Source organism: Alexandromys fortis, unplaced genomic scaffold, assembly GCF_014885135.2.
Source record: "Alexandromys fortis isolate MF-2015 unplaced genomic scaffold, M_Fortis_MF-2015_v1.1 scaffold_63, whole genome shotgun sequence".
NCBI classification, from domain to species: domain Eukaryota; kingdom Metazoa; phylum Chordata; class Mammalia; order Rodentia; family Cricetidae; genus Alexandromys; species Alexandromys fortis.
This window is the reverse complement of record NW_026067953.1, coordinates 6,100,831-6,121,367: the sequence shown is the minus strand read 5'-3', so window position 1 is coordinate 6,121,367 and position 20,537 is coordinate 6,100,831. Positions and strand designations below refer to the sequence as shown.

Below are 20,537 nucleotides of genomic sequence, written 5' to 3'. Positions count from 1 at the left end.
AAGTTAACAGGTACTTAAAGATGCTACCCTTTGTGCCAGAAGATGTGGGGAGAAACCACCAGGCAACCCCAGCAGCAAACACCCCATAGCCCAGTTGCCCCAAGTCTGGGACACATTGCCAGAGGGATTTAGCAAAGAGTTATCTAATGATTCAATGACTGCCCATGACGCAAATACTTGATATTTCTCAAGTTCATGGCAAGGTGTATGGATGACTTATAGTATGCCCTAAAGAATCAGGAGGCAGACAAGGTGTCATTCAATGGTACAGGAGTATAGGAGGCAGACAAGCAAGCTAGTTGTCGTGATCTACAGAGACCTACAGAGAAGAAGGGCTGACTGTAAGTAACTGTGTCAGTGGGAAATGGTAACTTTGACTTTTTTTTTTTTAACAAAAGTTTTTCAGTTGGACAGGTTTTGATGGCTCACACTGTAATTCCAACTCTGAGAAGCCAAGACAGGGGTATTACTGAGAGTCCAGGACCAGACTAGACTGCTGAATGAGTTCTAGAGTAGCCTAGCCATCAAGATTGGAGCATCTTTGTCCTATACCCAGCCTACAGCAGATACTTCCTCAGCTGGTTGCCTCCGTGTGGAGCCCATTCTTTGCCTGCTCCTCCTTTAGAAAGGAGAAAATAAACCCTCCGCTTTCTCTTTGCCAATCCCCCTCCGTTCTCCACACCTCTCCCACCTCCCCACTTTTCCTCCCACTTAACAACCAAGAATATTGAATGTGCAGAGGAAAAAAATAGCAGAATTGGAAAGCCTTTAAAAATACCTAACCAAATGCCTGGGCTGTGTCCGTACCCTTCTTTCCTTGAAAGATCTCTTAGGGCCAGAGCAAGGCATTCCTGCCCTAGGGTGGAGATGACCTGTTCCAAAGCCTTGGGCATGAAGCGGAGACAGAGCAGCCCTTTACTAGAGAGCTCCCTGAGTGTTTGTCTCAACTTCATTTTCTTGGGACGTAAATGTTTCTCTGCAGCCCTTACCATTGCACAGATTTCAGCATGCTTGGGCAGCTGGGGTGAGAAGTGCCCCTGGCTAAGGAGTGCAGCTTGCAGAAAGAGGGCTTGCTCTCCAGCGTCTGCACACTTCAAAGCCCTCGATACAGCAGCATAGGACAACAGCCTCCAGGCTGTCTTTAGGTGGCACGGACGTTAGCACAGGCAGGGTCGTGATAAGAAGTGTGTGAGAGACAGCCTTTCCTAAAAATAAATAAGCTGAAAACTAAGCAGAAAGATTTTTACAGGAAACAGCTGGTTTCTGTCCAGAGAAAGTGGGTTTGTGCCAACTGCCTGACTCCACTGCCCTTGCCTCTACCTTTGCTCCACCTGTCTGGGTTTCCCAGTCTTCCCCAGGCCCTTGCATATCCTTCTAGAGGCTCAGCACAGGCCTTCAGGGCCACTAAGAGGAGGTGGAGGAGTGGCCAAATTGAAAAAGCCCTTGGACTATGTTCTCAGCAGCTCTTTCCGTCTTTCTTTTGGCTTGAGGGAAATCATAATAGAAGCTGACTGCTGAGCTGAGCCTTGGACAGTGTGTACCAAGAGCGCTCCACCTGCAGTTGTAGGACGCAGCTCCTGCTCGGAGCCAAGTGGGTGGACATTCTCCCCAGCATACGTTCGAAGTGCTGCCATTTCAAGAACCCAGATTCTCCTGTTCTGGGTCTGAAATATTTCCTGCATTTAGGATGCGGATATGTCTCAGGTTTTATCTTCTCTCCCTTAGCAAAGAATAAAGCCCCCTCAATTCTCTATAATGACTTAGCCACTCAAAACAGCCTGAATCTGAACAGAATCTCACCAGAAAGGTCCCCATCCTCTCAGCATTCTGAACCACAGCACTTCAGCCAGGGGTGGTAGTAATTACTTTCACTGAGGATTTTCCTGTGCCATTTATGCGCTGCCTTCAGACCCTGCATCACCCTGCAAGATAGCTACTGTTTCCTACTTCAGAGGAAACAATGGAAGCTAAGGAGACTGTGTAACAGGCCCAAGTTTTCCAGCTTAAATATACACAGAGCTATCATCAAACCCAAGGCCGTCTGACAGCAAAGCTCCCTCCGGGACAGCAGGCTGCCTTGCTAATGACAACCCGTTCTCCTCCCCCTCTTCTGATTACTGCCACCTGAGCTCTCCCTGTGACGGCCATAGGTTGACATCTTCGTAATAGGAAGAAGCTTGCTTTCTTCTTAACTCCTATTTCAATCATTTACCAAGAAGTAGGTTCAAAGCTGACACATACAGATGCATGTTTTCCTGACTGCAGCCCCACTAATAACCATCAGCATTTTGGTAGGGCTTTTTTGTTTTTCAGAGCATCCTCTCCTTCTGTGAAAAGCTGAATCACATGGGAAATGCCATGTGGCAACGGGCTCATTTTACTGTTGCAAAAAGTGCAGCTCAGAAACACCAAGAGCCTGTGTGATCATCATGACCCAGACCCAAAAAGCTAGAGGGAAGCAGCGTCTGTTGCTGTGAAGATCCACCATGACCACAGCAACTCTTATAAAAGAAAACATTGTTATTTTTCTTGCTGTTTCAGAGGTTTAGTTGATGGTCATGGCAGGGAGCATGGAGACACGCAGGCAGACACGGTGCTGGAGAAGTAACTGAGAGTTCTGCATCTGGGTCCAAAGCAGCAGGAAGAGAGAGACTCCTCCACCTCGCTTGGGCTTTTGAAACCCCAAAGCCCACCCCCCTTGACACTTCCTACAACAAGGCCACACCTCCTGATCCCTCTCCCTGATGCCACTCCCTAACAACCAAACATTCAATTCTATGAGCCTATGGGAGCCATTCTGATTCAGACCAGCACATTCCACTCCCTGGCTCCTATAGGCCTATAGCCTATATCATAAGGCAAAAAGATACATGGAGTTCAACTTCAAAAGTCCCATAGTCTATTACAGTCTCAACACTGTTTAAAAGTCTAAAATTCAAAGTCTTCTGAGACTCAAATAACTCTCTTAACTATAACCCCCTGTAAAATCCAAATCAAAAAGCAGATGACGTGCTTCCCACATATAATGGCCCAGGATATACATCACCAGTCCAGAAGGAAGGAAAGGGAACATACCGAGGAAACACTGGACCAAAGCAAGACTGAAGCCTCTCCTTTCCGCCCTGCTGTGGGTTTCTATCTGCAGACTCTCTTAGATGTAGAATGTATTGTTTGTTACACACTTTTCCAGGAGCTGGAAAGAGGCAAGACTGCCGTGGGAACTCCATGGTTCTCACTCCTGACCCACCACCTCCTGTTTAACCTCTCTGCAGCTGTGGAAGACGGGAAGGGGTTCCAAGAGAAACTTAAAGTTCCAGTTCGAAACACTGTTTACTCTGAATTCCCTGGAATTACTATTACATATGTATGTGTAGACATTTCCAGCTTATACACCGCGGACTTGGAGAGCCTTCTGATTTTCTCTCCCAAAACTACCTCTTAGCACCCCGAACCAGGAGTGGTTTTCTGCCATCTCATTTCCTGGGAGGTGTTCCTGGCAGCCCGAGTGCCAGGCTGAGAAGTGAGGGAGAAGTGATAAGTGGTTCGTGAGAAGTGCCCAAACAGTCAGAGTCCCGAAGGGAGAAAGGGAAGTGATTGAGGGGCGCATCTAGAAAGAAAACACTCAGTTGGAAGTAAAAGCATCTCAATTTTAATGATGCTTAGCTGCATGTGTGCAGTTTTTGACGCAATGGAAGACAGGCTGAGGGATATACCAAGTGTCGCTGTTCTGCCAATACAAGTACATGGCCTCGTATCATTGCCAGTGACTATGGTCGCAACTGGGATTTCTGATGTTTTAAGTAGAAAGCCCTTAACTTCCCCCACCTTCCATAGTTGCACCAGCAGGCCAGGAACTCACCAGACATAGTAACCCAGGCAGTGTTTATAAGGAGCTATATTTCTGGCCCTTGGTGTGGACCTGGAATTTATAACTCTTCCATCTGCACACACTTTCCACCCTTATGCAGTTCTGTGTAGGAAGATAATCTTTCCTTACATGTTCTGGCCAGAGAAGTCACTGAGGTACAGTGGCCTTGCCCAAAGTGATGATTCATTCGTGACAGACACAGGACAAGAGCCCAGATCGCTGTTTGGGCTCCAGGACCCCAGCTTTTGGGTCCTTCCAACGCATCGCACATGGCAGCCAAGCTCATGATCTGAAACTTGGCGAGGTGGAATCCTGCAGTCCCCACCCCCCCACACACACCCCATGTAGCCACTGGATGTCCAGGTAGATCCTTCCTTTGTACCATGCAGGCCTCATGTGTTCCAGAGTCCATTACATATTGAGACAAAGCCTTCTGAAAGCTTCCCGAATGAGGACCCATTGCAGCATTCAGATCATTAACCCTTTGTGGTTGTTTATATTGAAAACACCACACGAACAGACCAGTGTTAGAAGCAGTCCGTCCATTTTTTACGGTTGTCTGCTCAGGCTTTTGCATTGTCTTCTGCTAAGGGAGACGTCTTGTCTCCCAGTGTGGAAATAATGAATAGTGCAGCTTCCAGCAAGCCTGTGTGGATGATGTAGTAAGTGCAGGCTGGCAGTCTGCAGTGAGGGAAGTTTCCTCGGCTTCCTGTTTCTCTAACTACATCTCTGGACGCGGAAATTGCAGCCTGTGAACTGTGTTAAGGTTCATAACGAATCTTGTTTGCTGCTTCTGAGCAGCAGCCACAGCTGTGCACAGGAAGGAAACTGTTCCTTTATTGTAGATTTCAAATGTCTTAACAGAAAAAAAATTCACTCCTAGTGCTCCAGACGTGATAGGAAAAAAGAATAATAATTTCTACCTACTTCATAGATTGTGTCTTAGACTTGTATGGGCTAAAGTCCTTTAACTGCCTCATCCCCATTCTGTCTGTGGTGGCTTCCCTGTGGCAGTGCTAGCGAGGGATGCCAAGCCTGATTTGTAGTCAGAACTGGAGAAATGGGGGTCAGAAAGATGGGACAGTGCTGGAATAGAAGCTGGTGGGGTGGCTGTGTAGAGGCAGGCACCAAAATCCTGCTTTGTTTTCCCCAAGTCCCTTCTGGCCAGCCTTCGGGAAAGCCAGAGGACCCCGGTTCTGCTGTGACCGGCTCACTGAAGCACCTCACACCGCCTTTCCTCATGTATTAAGTAGGAATATTTTCCATGTAAGGGCTTTCAGATTGGTTTGGAGACACACTCAAATTCGTGATGATCACACTGGGAACCAGGAAGCCTCAGGTGCAGTAGCCCTGGGAGCTAGAAGAGTTTTGAGAAATCACAGTTGTCCTAAGGATTTTTAATATCCTTGGTCTGGATGGGGCCTTGAACATTTTGAAAATGTTGTGGGTAAATTCTCTCATGCCACAGAGTTCAGAGCTCTAGTGTGGTTGGTAAAGACATCTTGGAAGGTAGGGCATTAGGGGCTGGGTAAATTTATTCCGAAGTGTCACGCATAGAATGCCAGCCACTCTCTCCCTGTTAAGAGGACAAAGATTTACCCTCTCCTCCCCGCTCCTCTCTTTTTCCTCCCTCCTTTTCTCCCTGCCTTCCTCCCTCCTTCCTTCCCCTTCTTTCTTGTCTTTCTCTCTGTCTTTCTTTGATGTGCATGCGTGCAGGTGCGCAGACACCGCAGCTCATCAGAAGGCAGTATGCAGGAGTCTGTTCTCTCCTTCCATCCTTGGTCCCGGGGATCAAACTCAGAGCGTGAGGCTTGAGCAGCAAGTGCTTTACTCGCCGAGCCATCTCACTAGCCTGGTCTTCTCTCATATCTCATATGACATAAGAATAAAAGCAGCAAGGCTCTGTGGGCACCACTGGAGCTGCGTCTGTGAATACAGTTACGCAACACTGAAGCCAAGGGTACAGGATCCCTCCGAGTGTGGAAGGATGTGAGGAGCATCCAGACACACGTAGCTACCCACCCCTGGGCTTCAGCTTTCTCTGCCAGTTTGATCTTGGTCTTTTGGGTGACTGACATTTACAGTGTGTTTTGCAGTGACTCTGGACGTGGGAGCAGCCTCTTAGATAGAACCATCGCAGACAGACGACAGCTTAATACAATCACATTGCCAGACTTCAGCGATCCTGAGACAGGTGAGAACCAAAGGCCAGAGGGGGTGGGATCAAGAGCAGAAGGTGGGAGCCAGTGCCAAGTTGAGCATGTCAGACTGTCAGGCCCCAGGGTAGGGTGGGGGGGTAAGAGGGGTAGGGGGGGAGAGTGTGGGAAGAGGCCTCAGGCAAATAGCTGCACACTAAACTGAGGCGAACTTCTGCAATCTCATTTTCCAGTCAGGAAAGGAATATTAGCCCAGATCGACTCTTAAATCTGTTTCCCCTTGCTCTGAGAACTTAAACTTTGAAACTACAGTTGGGTGGTGTCCGTGCACATCAGGTCTCCTCTCTGCTCTGTCTAATGGAGCCTGGTCAGATGCCTACATAAACACACAAGCTTCCAGCAGGAGGACCTGTTGGGTAGCAGGGCTTCTGGACTGCTAATTCTGCTGTCCCCACATGGTGGCCCATAGCACTTACTGCCTCTGAGCAAATGTTCCGACTTGGCTGGTAAAGACCTCTGGGGGTAGTGTGCTCCACGTTCATGTGCCCACAGCTCCCTGGGTGCAGGAAAGTGAGCACACCTCCCTAATCTGCATAGCTGCAAGCAGGCAGTCCCAGTAGCAGTCACTGACAATCTGGGGACTCCATAGACCCACAAAACATAATGAAATTCACTCAGTTTCGAGCCTTAGTGGTAATTCTAGAACACCATTAGAGCCAGCTTTCACCACTTCTCCCCTCAACACCCAACAAGGGACACTGAACCTTAATCTCTATGTGGATTGCTTCATCTTTTATGGGATAACTTCACAGAAGCCTCAGGGTCTCTTTCCCGTCCATGTGCCACATCCCAGCTGCTGATACCCAGCAATTCCAACCCTAGGTGGGTGGAATGAGCCCGAGTGGTACCCACAGTACCCATCTCATAGCTTTTGCTGACTCATTCCTGCCAAGGCTCCAGATTCAAAGTTGGCCTAAGAAATTTCATCCGAAGGCCTGTTGTAATGATTGTTGGGCACAAGCAATGACACAATTGTGACCTGATAGTTCAAGTACTGTTTACCAGCAGCTCCTGGAGTAGCCCACCCCAGGTTGGTCAGCATTTGAGGGTGGACTCAGGCTTCAAGGCAAAGCCCTGCCTTATGGGTACAGTCATCCCTTAAGGCCTTTGTAGAAAGGAAAGGTCAGACTGCCAGCTCTAGTCAAAATGACGAGAGACTAGAACAAGGAGAGAGGAAAGCCAGGGACACTAACTATGGCCACTGCTGAAATTCAAGCCGATTCCAGAGAGCGGCTGTGGCTACTGAGGGTTGTCGTCCCCTCGGGCCTCTTCCCTTTCAGCTGGCCTGGATCTTAATTTCTCTTCCATGTTCCACAACTGGAATGCTGTTTATCAGTAGCAGAGAGCCACGGAAAATGAATAAGGCCCTTTTTCTTGCTGTCTTCTGCTCCGGGAGCATCTTCCTGGGGCTCTCCCGAGTGCCTTCTACAGGTGCCGTGTTGTCCAAGTGGACTATATGGCCCTCGCTAGTGTAATGGCCCATGATTTCTTCTCCCTTCTCTGCCTTGGTGCCACTCATGTGGCTGATCCCTTGGAAAGGTCCCTTATTCCGGGGAAATCCAAGTATTTGGAGTTTGGCTTCTGGTTCCTGTGTGTCCCTACCCAACAGCAGTGGAAACCACTCCTTCCCAGACACAGGCCAGTACTATCTTGTAAATGAACGTAAATGAAGCTCCAAGACCTCTCTTGTCTGATTAGCTGTGGGTCAGGGCTGTTTACACATGGCATCATCTAACCAGTAGGCCAGGATCAGAGAGCTAAAAGGCCTTCACAGGGGAAGTCCTGTCATTGAGCATAAAAACACTGAACCAAGAGTATAGGTTGGAAGGATTAGGAAGGTTCATCTAGAAGGGCTAATTGATTGGCAAAAGCCAATTTTCTTGAGTTTGGTTCCTTGTGAGGCGCCTGGCAGCACAGTTACCTTAGTCATATCCCTTTATGGATGGTCTGTTTACCTCAGCTGCCCATAGACTTTATCTGTTCCTCTCATTGTTATTTATTTCAAGAGAAAACAGGATTTGCAATTCTACTCCAAGTGTGCCATGGAGAGGCTTGGTTTCCATGGTGGTTCCCATGACGTACCTCTGTCACGTTTCCTGACAGCAGCATCTCTAGTAGACATCTGGCTCCCCTTCTGAATACGCATGCACTTTATCTCCAGCCCTAACAGGAGCAGCCACCGCTGGGTTCCTCTCCTCCCAGTGCATCCCTAGACAGTGTCCTTGCTCTCTTTCAGAACTCTGAAGTGCTCCATGACCCCATGTTTTACACTCTGGATTCTATCTCGGGCATTTTTCTTCCTTTGCCTGAGTTTTTGGCTCATGTGCGGGTGGAGGCTATCTAATTTTGAACCTCCACTGCAGCTTTGCTTGTTCAGTAAAGAAAGGCTACAGAGAAAAGGAAAATGGAAGGTCAGTGTGGCCTTAGTCTAACCGGAGTGGCTTTAAGATCAGATTTTGTCTGGGGAAACCAAGCTGGCAGGTGGCAGTGTTTTCAGTCCATGCCCGATGCCTAGTTTTCCAATCCCAGGGCATCTGACTCAAGCAAAATCACACAGTGCTGACATCAAAAAGAGGCCATGGCTAAAGCAATAGCGGTCTTCCATTGTCTTGATCCTGCCACTCTGGGGCACAGAGCAAAAGCCCCCATCATACACAGACTCCCTTGAGAAGCCATAGACCATGTTGGTCTACATTTTGTTTTTCTCTAGAATTTAAATGTATCAGATTACAGATACCAATATAATGAATTCCCATCACTAAGTTATACATGGATCATACAATATAAATAAGAACTTTTAAAGTATAAGCCATAAACCATGATTATACATTCTTAGACATTACACAGTGTAGACTCAGTCTTCATAATTCCAGAAGGTTTTGATGAACATAAATAGGGTTTTTCACGTCTGAAATTATCAGTGTGCAGATCGCCACATATGTAAGCCCTGGCCTAGCCACATCCAGCACAGGGCAGAGTGAGTTCAGTTTTACTGAGGAGAGAGGTCCTCCAACAGCCCAGTTACAGAGCATGGAGTTCCTTCTGTTGTCCTCTGAATTCTCTTCCCCATTGGTAGCCCCAGCCAGCATAAAGGAGGAATCGATGTAGTGGCAGTTTTGAAGCCCTGAGGCATTGTCTTTTCTTTGGAAAAAGTTCTGAACTAAAGAGGGGAAAATATTTTGCTTTCTTTTGCCTTTGAAATAGGATATGGGGCAAGGGGTTTTTAATCATTTAATCATAAAGTTATCTTTAATCATTGGTAGATATTACCAAACATCTATCCAAAGCAAAATAGTTTTTAATCTGAAATTCTGATGCATTTTGTTTAGGAAGGTTTCTGGTTGCAGCCCCCGGGCAGGGCTGAGAGCTGCAGTATAAGCTTCCTTTCTCCTTGCCAATCACTGAACACAAGAGACCACCCAAAAAGCTTAACATCCCATTGTCACCGAGACTGGGACCATGACATGTCATTGCATTAAGCCCACTGCACCTTGGGAAATTTGAGTTTTCAAATGAACATCATATAAGTGCTTCTTAGAAAACCCAATCTGTGGATGGTTAAATGGAGAAGATTGTCATGCGGAAGGTCCTGTACGCTGTAGGTGAAAGACGGGCCATTCTCAGTGGATCACTGCTGAATCTGTGCCCAGGTAAATCGGAGTTATTTTTGCTCCGTGATGTTGCAGAGCAGTTAAATGGCCAGTGGAAAACAGATTTGTTTTCTTCGAAAAGCACTTGTGTCCTGTTCAGGTGGGGAATGACTGTATGACATGACCTCATTTTCTTTGCAGCTTATGTGAGTATATTAAAACCTAGTTTATTTTTTCTTTGTGTTTCTAAAGGTTTCTTTTTTGCTTTCATTTTTTTCTCTTTCACTTTTTAGTGTCAGACTCCTCCTCCTCCTCTTCTCTCTCAAGAACCGAGTCTCCTCTCCACCTGTTTGTGTCTTCTCCTCTTCATTCTCATCCCAAACCTGACATCTTTGTGTGGCTCCCTGCTGCTCATTCATTCAGTGACCCAGGTCCCCACCGGGAACCTTCACCCTGTAAACACGGTTTTTCCTTTCTTCTTAGATGCCCTTCATTTGCCTGGTGTGTTGTTTCCTGATAATCTTCCAACTGATAAGCTGGCTAGGGAATCCTATCAAATGTGTCAGGGAAACATCTTGCTCATTTGAAAATCCAAAACTGTTGGGGACAGAAGGAAAACTAAGACTGCAGATAGTGACCACACTCCAACCTCCCCGGAAAAGAAAAGAAGATGGGGTCCCAAGCAAAATAAGTGATGCTGCCGGGCAATGGTGGCGCACGCCTTTAATCCCAGCACTCGGGAGGCAGAGGAAGGCAGACCTCTGTGAGTTCAAGACCATCTTGGTCTACAGAGCTAGTTCCAGGACAGGCTCCAAAGCCACAGAGAAACCCTGTCTCGAAAAACCAAAAAAAAATAAATAAATAAATAAGTGATGCTTTTCCAGAGTGTCCCTCTGAGTTCCTGGGTCCTCTATGCTTTCCTGGAGCAGGCATAAAAGTATGAAAGCAAAGTCAAGGCCTGAGGAGATGGCACTGTTGACAAAGTACTTGAGGCACAAGCAAGAAGACCTAAGTTTGGTTCCCAGCACCTGCCTAGACGCAGGGCACGACACAGTGTATCTGTAATCCCCTTGCTGGATAGACAGGGACAGGCAGATTGCTGAGGCTCAGTGTATTTGATAAGTTCCAAACCAGTGTGAGAGCATGTCTTAAAAAAATAAGATAGGCGCCTGGAATGATGACTCTAAGGGTGTGGTGCACACCTTTAATTCTTGGGAGGCAGAGGCCGGCAGGTCTAGAGGCCAGTCTTGTCTACAGAGCAAGTTCTGGGCCAGCCAGGGCTCCTTAGTGAGACCCTGTCACAAAACAAGAAAACCAAGATTATCTCTGCCCCTGACAAACACAAGCACTTACACACACGTGTATCCTCACATACATGTATAGGCACACACACACACAAGAAAAGACAAGCTATACTATTTTGCAAATAATTTAATCCTAAAATATGTCTGCATTTCAGTTTAGAAGTTAAATAATTCCAACTGCATAGAACAGTGAAAGCCATAATCTAAAGATGACATTTGCCTGCCTGTCAACATGGAGCAGAAAGCTGTTAGAGCACTGCTCCCAGAACCTTCTCCTCTGCGGCCAGTGCCAGCAGGTCAGAGAGCACACTTGAGAGACGGTGTTGGAAACTGGCTTTCGCTTGTAAAGGAGGAAGATGCAGGGTCTCTATCATGAACAGCATCTTTGCCTAATCTTGCTTTTAAGTAATACAGAAATTTTGAAGGTCTACTTTAGGAAGTTCAGGGACTCATGAGTTTAAAAAAGAAAAGAAAAAAATCCTCATATTAAAACGAAGCACACTGGTTGGTGAAGTTTAAAAGGGACCTAAATCTGGTGCTCCCCGGGAGAGCCTGCCCTTGCTCTCCTCACTCATTTACTTCATGTTCACTTTCCTGCCGGCAGAGCCGGCAGGTTTAATCTGCGGCTGTGATTTATAAGGCTCATCTTTGTTCCAAATGCTGTTACACGCTGAATAAGAGCCCATAACAGGGCTGCTGCCAGCCAGAGCCACTTTGTCTAGTGTGCTCTTTATTGCCTGGTGCTGTTATATAAGCCTCCATACAGGTCAGAACAAAGGGTCAGCCAGAGTCCCGTTCACACCTCCCTCATCTGCATACGGCAAATCTCAGCTGTGCTTTCATGGCAACCCCAATTCTACGAAGATAAAGGTGATATTTATAAACTGTTATCTTTTTATCTACCCTGCATCATTTTCTCAATACAGTGCTAGGGGTAATTGCCAACTTTGATTTTTTAAGGAAAAAAAAATGTTTTTTTTTCTCTTCCATTGGCTTTTGTTGAGTTTATTGTCTTCAATGAGATCCTGTGGTTCTAGAATAGTGCTGTATGTTTCCTCTGCCCACTGTTTGCACAACAAACCCACCAACTTCTGCACCCTGCCGGATTTTATCTTCCTGGGAGCCCTGCGTTGCTTCTGAAGTTCTGGCTCTTCCAGTGCCTTCAAATCAAACTAATTAGCGGAGCGTTGAGCACCCACTGGGCTTTCTGCTGAATGTGACTGCCCTGACCAGTGCTCTGTGGTTATTCTGAGTGAGGCCATGAACCACACTGTCCCTTCTCAGGGAGAGCCTGGCTGGTAACCAGCTGTTACCAGAGTCTTTCTTCCTTGTAGATGCAACTTGTTAATTTAAGAAACAAAACCACTGATACTTAGTCTAATTGTAAAGAATTCCAGTTGACTTTCCTAGCAATGAAAACTAGCCCAGCCCTGCACTTTGATGGACGCAGGGTTAGAGTTAATGTGTGAGGAGATCCAAAACCTGCTGATTTCATTGTTTTTCCCTTCCTTTTGGAATTTCCTGCTTTGGAAACAAAACACATGGCATGAACTGGTCAGTTTCCATGTGCAGGGCGAACGTGTCGGTGTGGAGAGGGACATCTGATTGGCCTTTCTTTAAAACAAAAGTCATTGCTAGTAGAAAAATAGGATCTAATTCTAGCCAGCCAGACTTACAGTTGGAAGGTTATTAGAACCTTCTTTGCTTTCTTAGTTTTAATTTTGAGTTTTCAACTGTTCTGTTTCTTGGTTTTAATTTTTGGTTTGATCTGTTGTCCCAAGGCAACTCTCCAGAAGCACACTTTCATGGTTTTCCCTCCCTCTTTTCAGTTAGTAAGTAGCCTTCCAATCTATTAACCGTGTGAGGGTCTCCAGAGTCACACCTCCCCCCACTGTTGAATGTGTGCTGTGGTTTTTGAATGTGGGGAATGTTGGGATGGTGTGATCATCTCACTGCCACCTGCTTGCCCGCTCTGCCACCTGGGGCACACTCCCTGAGACTCCGGGGCATAACCTAGCCAAGGCAGTGCTGCTCTGAGGACTACAGAGGAGGTTAGATGAGAAGTACCTCTGGTACAATGGGGTGGGTAAGATTCCCAGCCCTCCGCAGGGGATCTGGAGAGAGGGCTCCAAAGGCTCTGATGCCCTCTCCTGGCCTCAGTAGTCATGGAAACATGTGTCATCTATTACACACACACACACACACACACACACACACACACACACACACACACAGCAATCCAAAATAGGAAACAGGTGCACTTTGGCATTTTCATCACATTAAAACTCACCACAAAAATTTTACCACCAGGCCCCTTTAACACTAAGCTTCTCTGAGAAAGTTTAAAAAAAAAAAAATCTGAGTTTTTAAAAACTAGACTAGATTAAAACCTTCAACAGTCTTATTGCTTCATTTGATACGTGTTACATTTATAAAAAAGACTTAAATATTTTTCACAAAATATATCCAAGTCTCTGGGAAGAGCCAATTCTGCAGAGGAAGACTCCTCCTCGTCTGTAAAACTGTAAACATAATACTGTGATTACATGCACCTGTGTGGTCTGCCAGTGCGTGATCCAGAGCTTAAGGCCCATCACGTGCCTGGAGACTCGCCCTGATGTCAAGTCTGGAGGAGACTGGGTGAGCTGAGAGCCAGGCCTCCCTCCGTGCAGCCCTGCCCTCTGAACCCCAGAGGCCCTGCTCTCAGGGGCTCGAGCAGTTGTTATCGGGGAGAAAAAGTGTATGGAGTTTCATTCTCCTCTCCAAACATGTAATAAAATAAACAAGGATGCCCGGGGCTCTTGGCTCCGACCTTCCCACGACTGACTGGGAAGGGTGCAGCTCTGTTTGAGAGTAAATCCCTGGAGAGGAGGAGGAGAAACAAAACAACGCGGGAGACAGAGACAGCGAGCAAGAGAGAAGTGGGCTTTTACTTTCCATCCTGACTGGTGATAATGATATACCCTCAGACGCTAATGAATATCGCAATCTGAAAGTCAGTCGTCCAGTGGCATATTTTACCCTCTTGTTTCTTGTTATTAGAGTTCTTGAAAAAAAAATATGTATGAAAACATTAGTGATAACCCTACTACTTTTGAGAAGTTTACCTGATAGAAACAATCTTTTTCAAATACAACTTTTCTTTGCTATTTATTAAGTTAACATAATTAATATTAATAGATAGTCAATATTGATTTAACATAATTATCCTTAATTCTGTGGTACCTTTCTCTAAACAAGGCTGAATGGGATTATAAGCAATTGGCAAGTCAGTAGAGAAGTGGGTGTCCAGACAGGCAACACCGAGCCTGGCAGGTGTTCCCAATGGCGCTACAGTCACGAGTAACCATGCCAGGCTCAGAACAGCCTTCCCAGGCAGAGGGCACTCAGTGGCCTCTGAGGAAACTTCTGTCCGCTGTAGTCCTCTAGAAGGTACTGTCTCCAGCCAGAGCCGCCCATGTGGAACACCCTGACAGCTGGCATCCCCCTGCATGCTTGTGAATGGCTTCCCTTCATGCTTCATGCCCACCAGCCTTGGCTCTACTGCTTCAGCCACGCATGCCCCCTGGAGATGACATAGCCCTGTCTCTCCCTGCCTTGTGGGCTCCTGCTCCAAGCTTTCCCCGAGAAAGAACTTCTCCTTCTTAGGAGAAGACATTTTGTGTGTTAACTGATTGAACCCTGTTAAGTGGCTGGAAAACTGATTCATCTTGGAGCTGTGGGTGTGGCCATCCTAGTCTGTTCTTCACTCGGGGTAAAATGGAAGTTCTCCTGGGAACAGTGGCCTAGGTTTGTTAGAGGAACCCAGTGGAGGCGGCAGTTGTCCACTGCGCTGCTGTGGCCCTGGCCTTGCAGCAGCACTGATAGACATGTCCCAGAGAGGGGCGATGGTGATGTTCACAGATAAGGAAGATGTATAGTAACCCATGGGAGAGTCACTGCCTCAGAAAAGGCAGGCAGGCCAATCTTAAGTCCCAGGGACTATGGGAAGAGAACCAAACTTTTCATGTAAAGCAAATGTACAGATAATAGGCCTGATTCGGTGGGTGAAATGTGTGTGGCCTCTCTCATCTCTTTTTCCTCCAAAAATTGAGAGCTGTGGCTATCCCTTGCGAATGTGCTGATGTGGAGGAGGCAGGTGTGGACACGAGGCCACGGCTGCCTGTGGACTCTGCAGTGTCGGGCCAATGCACTTCCAAGCCTGTCTTAAGAGACAGGCTTTTCCTGTTACAATGAGAATGACTTAAACAGGCGGACTGGCAGAATGCTCAGTCATTCCGATTGCTGTTAAGAACTCAGGGTCTTTAGGGGTAAACAAAAAAACAGGATCGCTTTCTGCTTTGGTTTAGGGGCACAGCTTCTAGGCGATGGGCACTGAATAAAGTCCTTTGACTGACGGCCCTGACTCCTTAGGGAGCAGAGGGAAATGAGCCCCGAGCTCCATCAGCCGGGGGGCTACACACCAGACACCTGAGTGGCTGGCTTGGGTTCTTTCCAGAAAAGACGTGAGGAAGGCAGGTATGGGCTGCAGGAGCAGCAGGCAGAAAGAATGTGGGTGATGAGAGGGGTGTGGCGGCCACATGCTCCATCCCTCTCCCACGTTCATCATATGACGTAACCCAGTTAATCCTCCAGGGCCAGGGCACAAAGAGCTGCCCAAATCCTGGCCAGCATGTGTCCTGTGTGTCTACTGCTGTCTCTCTTGGTAAAGGATGTTTCTCACACACGGCGTGATTACTGTCCATTGTTCCTAGCTCTGGGAATAAGCACTAGGTCACTAGACAGACAAGGTTTCACCTTCTCCATGCTGAGAAGACACGAGAGGACAAAGGAATTGCAGAGTTCTTCCATCTACAGCCACTTGTCCGGTCCCACCAGACAGTCAGCCAAAGAGAGGGGCCCAGATTTGTGAAAAGTGCAGGGTGACCACACCTAAGTAAGCCTCCCAATATCACCTAGCAAAATTGTTACCTCTAGGGTCCCTTTGAATGATGAACTCTAGTGGCTAAGAAGACCTCATATGTAGTTGTCACATTGAAATCAACGCAGGCATCTCTTTCCATAGGTGCAAAGGAGCTTGGCCAAGGCTTCGGCTGAAAAGCCACTGAAGCCAGCCATTGCCAGTGTCCTACTTATGGCAAGGCTTCTGATAGGAAAGCTCAGGAGGACTTCAGAGCCTGGGTCTGTCTGAGGTTTTTACACCCTTGTCCTTGATCTCTATCTCAGGGTGGACCCACAGAACCTAAAGAAACCCTAGGTTAGGAACCAGAACAGTTCTTCAGATGGCACTTAGCCTTTTCATCAGGTGTCCCAGACAGCCTTTCAGGGCAGAGGGTGACAAAATGCATGGGCCAAGGAAATGCAGGTTGCCTCGTTTCAAGGCATCTGATCCCTTTGGACCATTTGAGCAGTGAGCTCATAAACCTTGAGCAAGATTTTAGGGCATTGTCTCTCCTGCCTCCATACGTTCCAGTTGAGCTGATCCTGCAGTAGCTTTTTCCAGCCACCGTGTCCTCAGGGAAGGGAAGCTTTATCTCCTTGGCAGGGCACGGCAGCTGCAGCACACAGCCCTGCACGCCCTGGGTTCCAGCAGTGATAAGCGCGTCTCAAGTTAGTGTGATAAGTAAGAGATGTGAGCGGCTGGGCATGTTGCCTGGCTCATCTGTTGAACCTGATGATTTGGAAACATCTCTCCAGAGTCTTGGATTTCAAGTTGGAAATATGTCCTTTAGTCTTCCTTCGGATTCCTTTTCCAAGACTCTGCTCTATTTTCCCCTGGGTCACGCACAGTGTGCATTTGCTTTGGTGAGAAAAGAGGAGCTCCTTAAAAACAGTTGGCTGAGCACCAGCATTTCCGACTGTGTGCCCTCACCATTTCAGTTCCACTCAACAATAACCTGGCTGCTGTTTGGCTATACTGTTAGCTGTTCCTCCACATTCCAACCCAGTGGAGGACTTACTTATTATGTCATTGCAAAGAACAGTAGATGCTAACTGTTGTGTACTTTGGCCTCTATTGTTTGTTACCTGCTATTAAAAGCCTCTGGATTCCCTAATATCTGTAGTTCATCAGAGCAAGGCTTTCTACCCATGTGATACATGTTACAAGGAGTTGACTAAACAGAGATTCCTGATCACCATCTCCATCCCCTCTCTTCAGTGGTTTAGTGGCATTAGAGGGAGAGAGTCACTAAATGACATCAGTCCTTAATTCTGGACCTCTAGAAATGTGACGGATACACTGAAAAAGCCCTTGGAAGCAGTGACGGTTAGAGCCTTTTACCATTGTTAGGAAGAACGGAGCACACCGACGTGTATCTTCTGCGGCCATACCACGTTGAACACACACAATCTCACCTGAATGTGATAAAGAAATATGCTTGTCCACACTACTCTTATTGATTCTACAAACACCTACCCAGTACCTAGGCTGGGCTGTAATGACTTTGAAAAAGTCTGAACAGAAGACACCTTGCTGTCTTGCAAGCCACACAGTCAAGTAAGGCAGGCCAGTGCGTCTACTTTGAAGCTTGTTGTCTGCACAGTGATAATGACACTCGTGTAGAAGTTGAGGACCCGAGACTTCTTTTACTGAGGGACAGTAGGAGGCTGTCTGCAGCCTTCCTGCAGGAGGGGCCCTTATTGGCTGGAGGTGGAGGTTGGGATTAAAATCAGACTGTGTTTGCATCCTGGTTTTACCACCAACTGGCTGTATAGCACTGGGTAGTCACATGACACATCAAGTCTCAATTCTGTCACTTGAACAGTGCAAAAGGCTATCCACGGAGCCTAAAAGGGAACCTGTTCTGTAAAACTGATCACCGCCTCTGCCATCAATGCCATCAGCACCACTATCGCCATCATCATGGATTATTATTACACTAAACATTAATAAATTCTGTCATGTTATAGATATTGCAGAGAAAAATAATTTGGGCAGAAGTTTAGTAAGAACCATGTAGTTCCTTTCTTGAGCAAAAAACAAAAAAAAATCAACATTAGCTCCTCCAAAAGCCACAGATCTTTAGCAAGGGATCTATAGATTGTGGGACAAAGTTTGTACCATTTTTCTATAGCCATAGTGCATTATTATCTTTAAATAATTAAATAAGTGAACATGTTGAGCATATTTTAGTTCCTAGTGTGCAGTATCAGTAGACAAAGCCCAGTAAATATCTTTGGGGGCTTCATGATTTTCTAGCCTCTGAAGGGGCTCTGAGGACTTCTTCCAGAGACCTCCAAGCCAGTGAGAGACTCTATCTCAAAACACAAGGTGTCCCCTGGCATTGCACACTCACTTACACATGTGCATATGCACCAACACACACATGAACGTGTTCACACACATAAAAGTTACAGCATATTTTGTGTAAAGTAGCATAGATCCTTGGCTGGGCTTCATGGCTTTCCCCTGTGAAGTATCATCATGTCATCAGTTTCCCTACTCTTGGGCAGCAGCTTTCTCTGGAGAACCTTGAGGGCTCCTGGGGCTGGTGTCCCCTCCAGAACCTTCCAGAGCCTGTCTGGTCAGGGTTTATCCATGGATGGTAGAATGGCTTTCCTTCCATAGATTTTTGGATTCTGTCCACCAAACTCCCATCAAAAATCTGAACGCACTTAGAAGAACCCACCTTTCTACCTCGTTGAAGCAGTGAAATAATATGGATGACCAGTTGTTGCTGTGACATCTCCTTTTTGTCTTGTTTTTGGTTTTTGAGATCGTCTTACTACTTAGCCTAGGCTAGACTTAAACTCACAGTACTGTCTCAGCTTCTTGAGTTCTGGGATTAGAGGCATGAAACACCATGCTAGCTTACCAAGCCTCTGATGTGACTAAGTAATAGCTCATCCCAAAGCCCAACTGAGATATTTTTTATATTCACAATTTTGTATTACCCAGTATATGGTGAACTTGATTGTTTTCTATCTTGAGCATTTATTTTTACATGGTTTTTCACTGTTGTAAATGTTGAATTCATAGTTGTTACCACTAACAATGTTGTAATATTTGTCTCCATGCTAAACTTCCTGATAAGTGATAAATTAATAATGTTGTGTATATATTTATATATACTATTATATATATATATGAGTGGTTCTAAATTGAAATAACAGAACCTTCCTCTCAGTTCTGAGCCGTGACTGAGTGTTGGGAAGATGTGAGGCACAAGCTCCTCTTCAGGCTGTAGGCTCTAGTCATCAGGCCCCCATTCCATTTTTGGTTCATGCACCATACCTATGCCTTTTCCTGGTACATGTGTCCAATAGCCTTTCAGGAAAGCAGGTTTTAGGAAATAGGTGTGTGTTCGAAGCCCGAGCATCCAGGCCATCCTCCTCCACTCCGGTGTCAGCCTTAACAACAGGCAATGCTGTGTACAAAGCAAGCGTGTACTCTCTCGGTGTTTAGTCAAGTCATAGAGTTTGATTCTCCATCCATGGTGTTGCTCATGTCTTTAAGGAAGTTGGGCTGTCTTGAGAATGGCCAGCTGTCTATTCCAGATGCTATACCAGGAAAGAAGCATGGCCTTTCCCTGCTGCTGGTTAGGCCCTAAGAACAGGGTGCTTTGTATCATGCCGTTGTACTCCATCCCTCATGCTGTTTGTTAATCTTGGGTCCCTGTTGTGTGTCAAGCTGCACTCCCCTCCTGCCCCAGCACTCACATGCCCGACTGAGCTCCTGGAGAGTGCTTAGCATAGCATGTGCCCTGTGTGTGGACTAAAGGGTCAGCTAGACAGAGGGGAAACTAAGGTACTAGGCCATCATGGTTGCCCCCCCCATTTCTTTAAGAACAGTAACTTGCATCCTGGGGAAAGGGTGTGTGTATGTTCATACTCATGTCTGTGTTTGGGAGGGGGTCGTTGGTTAGATATATAGTTTGTGGTCCCCCACTTTAACACCTAACATAGTCTTGAAACCTCCCACAGGCTCTGTCCATGCCACATCCGTAGCAGCCTCAAGAGTGGAGCAAGCACTGTCAGAAGTGGCCTCATCTCTGCAGAGCAGTGCCCCCAAGCAGGGCCCGCTGCATCCCTGGATGACGCTGGCACAGATCTGGCTCCATGCAGGTACTGCTCTTACTTAGCCATTGGCCCCACGGGCCTCTTCATCTACCCATCCTTTCTCACAACCTGCTGCTGATCCTAAGACTGTTGGATTCTGCAGGTGCAGTCAACTGTTTAGCCCAGAACCCCCCAGCCTTTAGGAGAACTTAAAGCTTTTGTGACCAAGCACCAAACTGATATTGTATCTGTACCGGGGCCATGAGCTACCATACATCTCCTCATTCTTCCTCAGTGACTACAGTTGATACAGAATAGGCATTCAGTAGAAAATTGGACTGAGGACCCCTGAGGAATTTACAGGTTGGGGTTTGTTACACTATAGAAGGGCCAGTATTTTGCACCTCATGCTGTCTTTATAGGTGACAGAGGAGAATCCAACCCTGCCCTACCTCTCCGCCTCTGTTTGCATGGTAGGATTAGGATAGCACCCATCTCCAAGGGCCAAGGAACACAATGCTTTAGCACATCTCACGTCCACTCTCTGAGTCTCCAGCAG

The 20,537-nt window shown here is 46.8% G+C and overlaps 1 protein-coding gene across 4 annotated transcripts in view; it reads left to right on the top strand.

The window, feature by feature from the left end:
• Ttc7b (tetratricopeptide repeat domain 7B) overlaps nucleotides 1-20,537 on the top strand; it is a 213,169-nt gene that overhangs the window by 157,475 nt on the left and 35,157 nt on the right. For 2 of the 4 annotated variants that reach the window (XM_050151527.1, XM_050151529.1), the window contains 3 exons: nucleotides 5,965-6,062; nucleotides 12,760-12,810; nucleotides 19,904-20,044. In XM_050151527.1, the coding sequence (XP_050007484.1) occupies nucleotides 5,965-6,062; nucleotides 12,760-12,810; nucleotides 19,904-20,044 (290 nt within the window). Of the gene's footprint in view, nucleotides 1-5,964; nucleotides 6,063-9,967; nucleotides 10,130-12,759; nucleotides 12,811-19,903; nucleotides 20,045-20,537 lie in introns of all 4 variants that reach the window. The other 2 variants (XM_050151530.1, XM_050151528.1) reach the window with 2 other exon arrangements.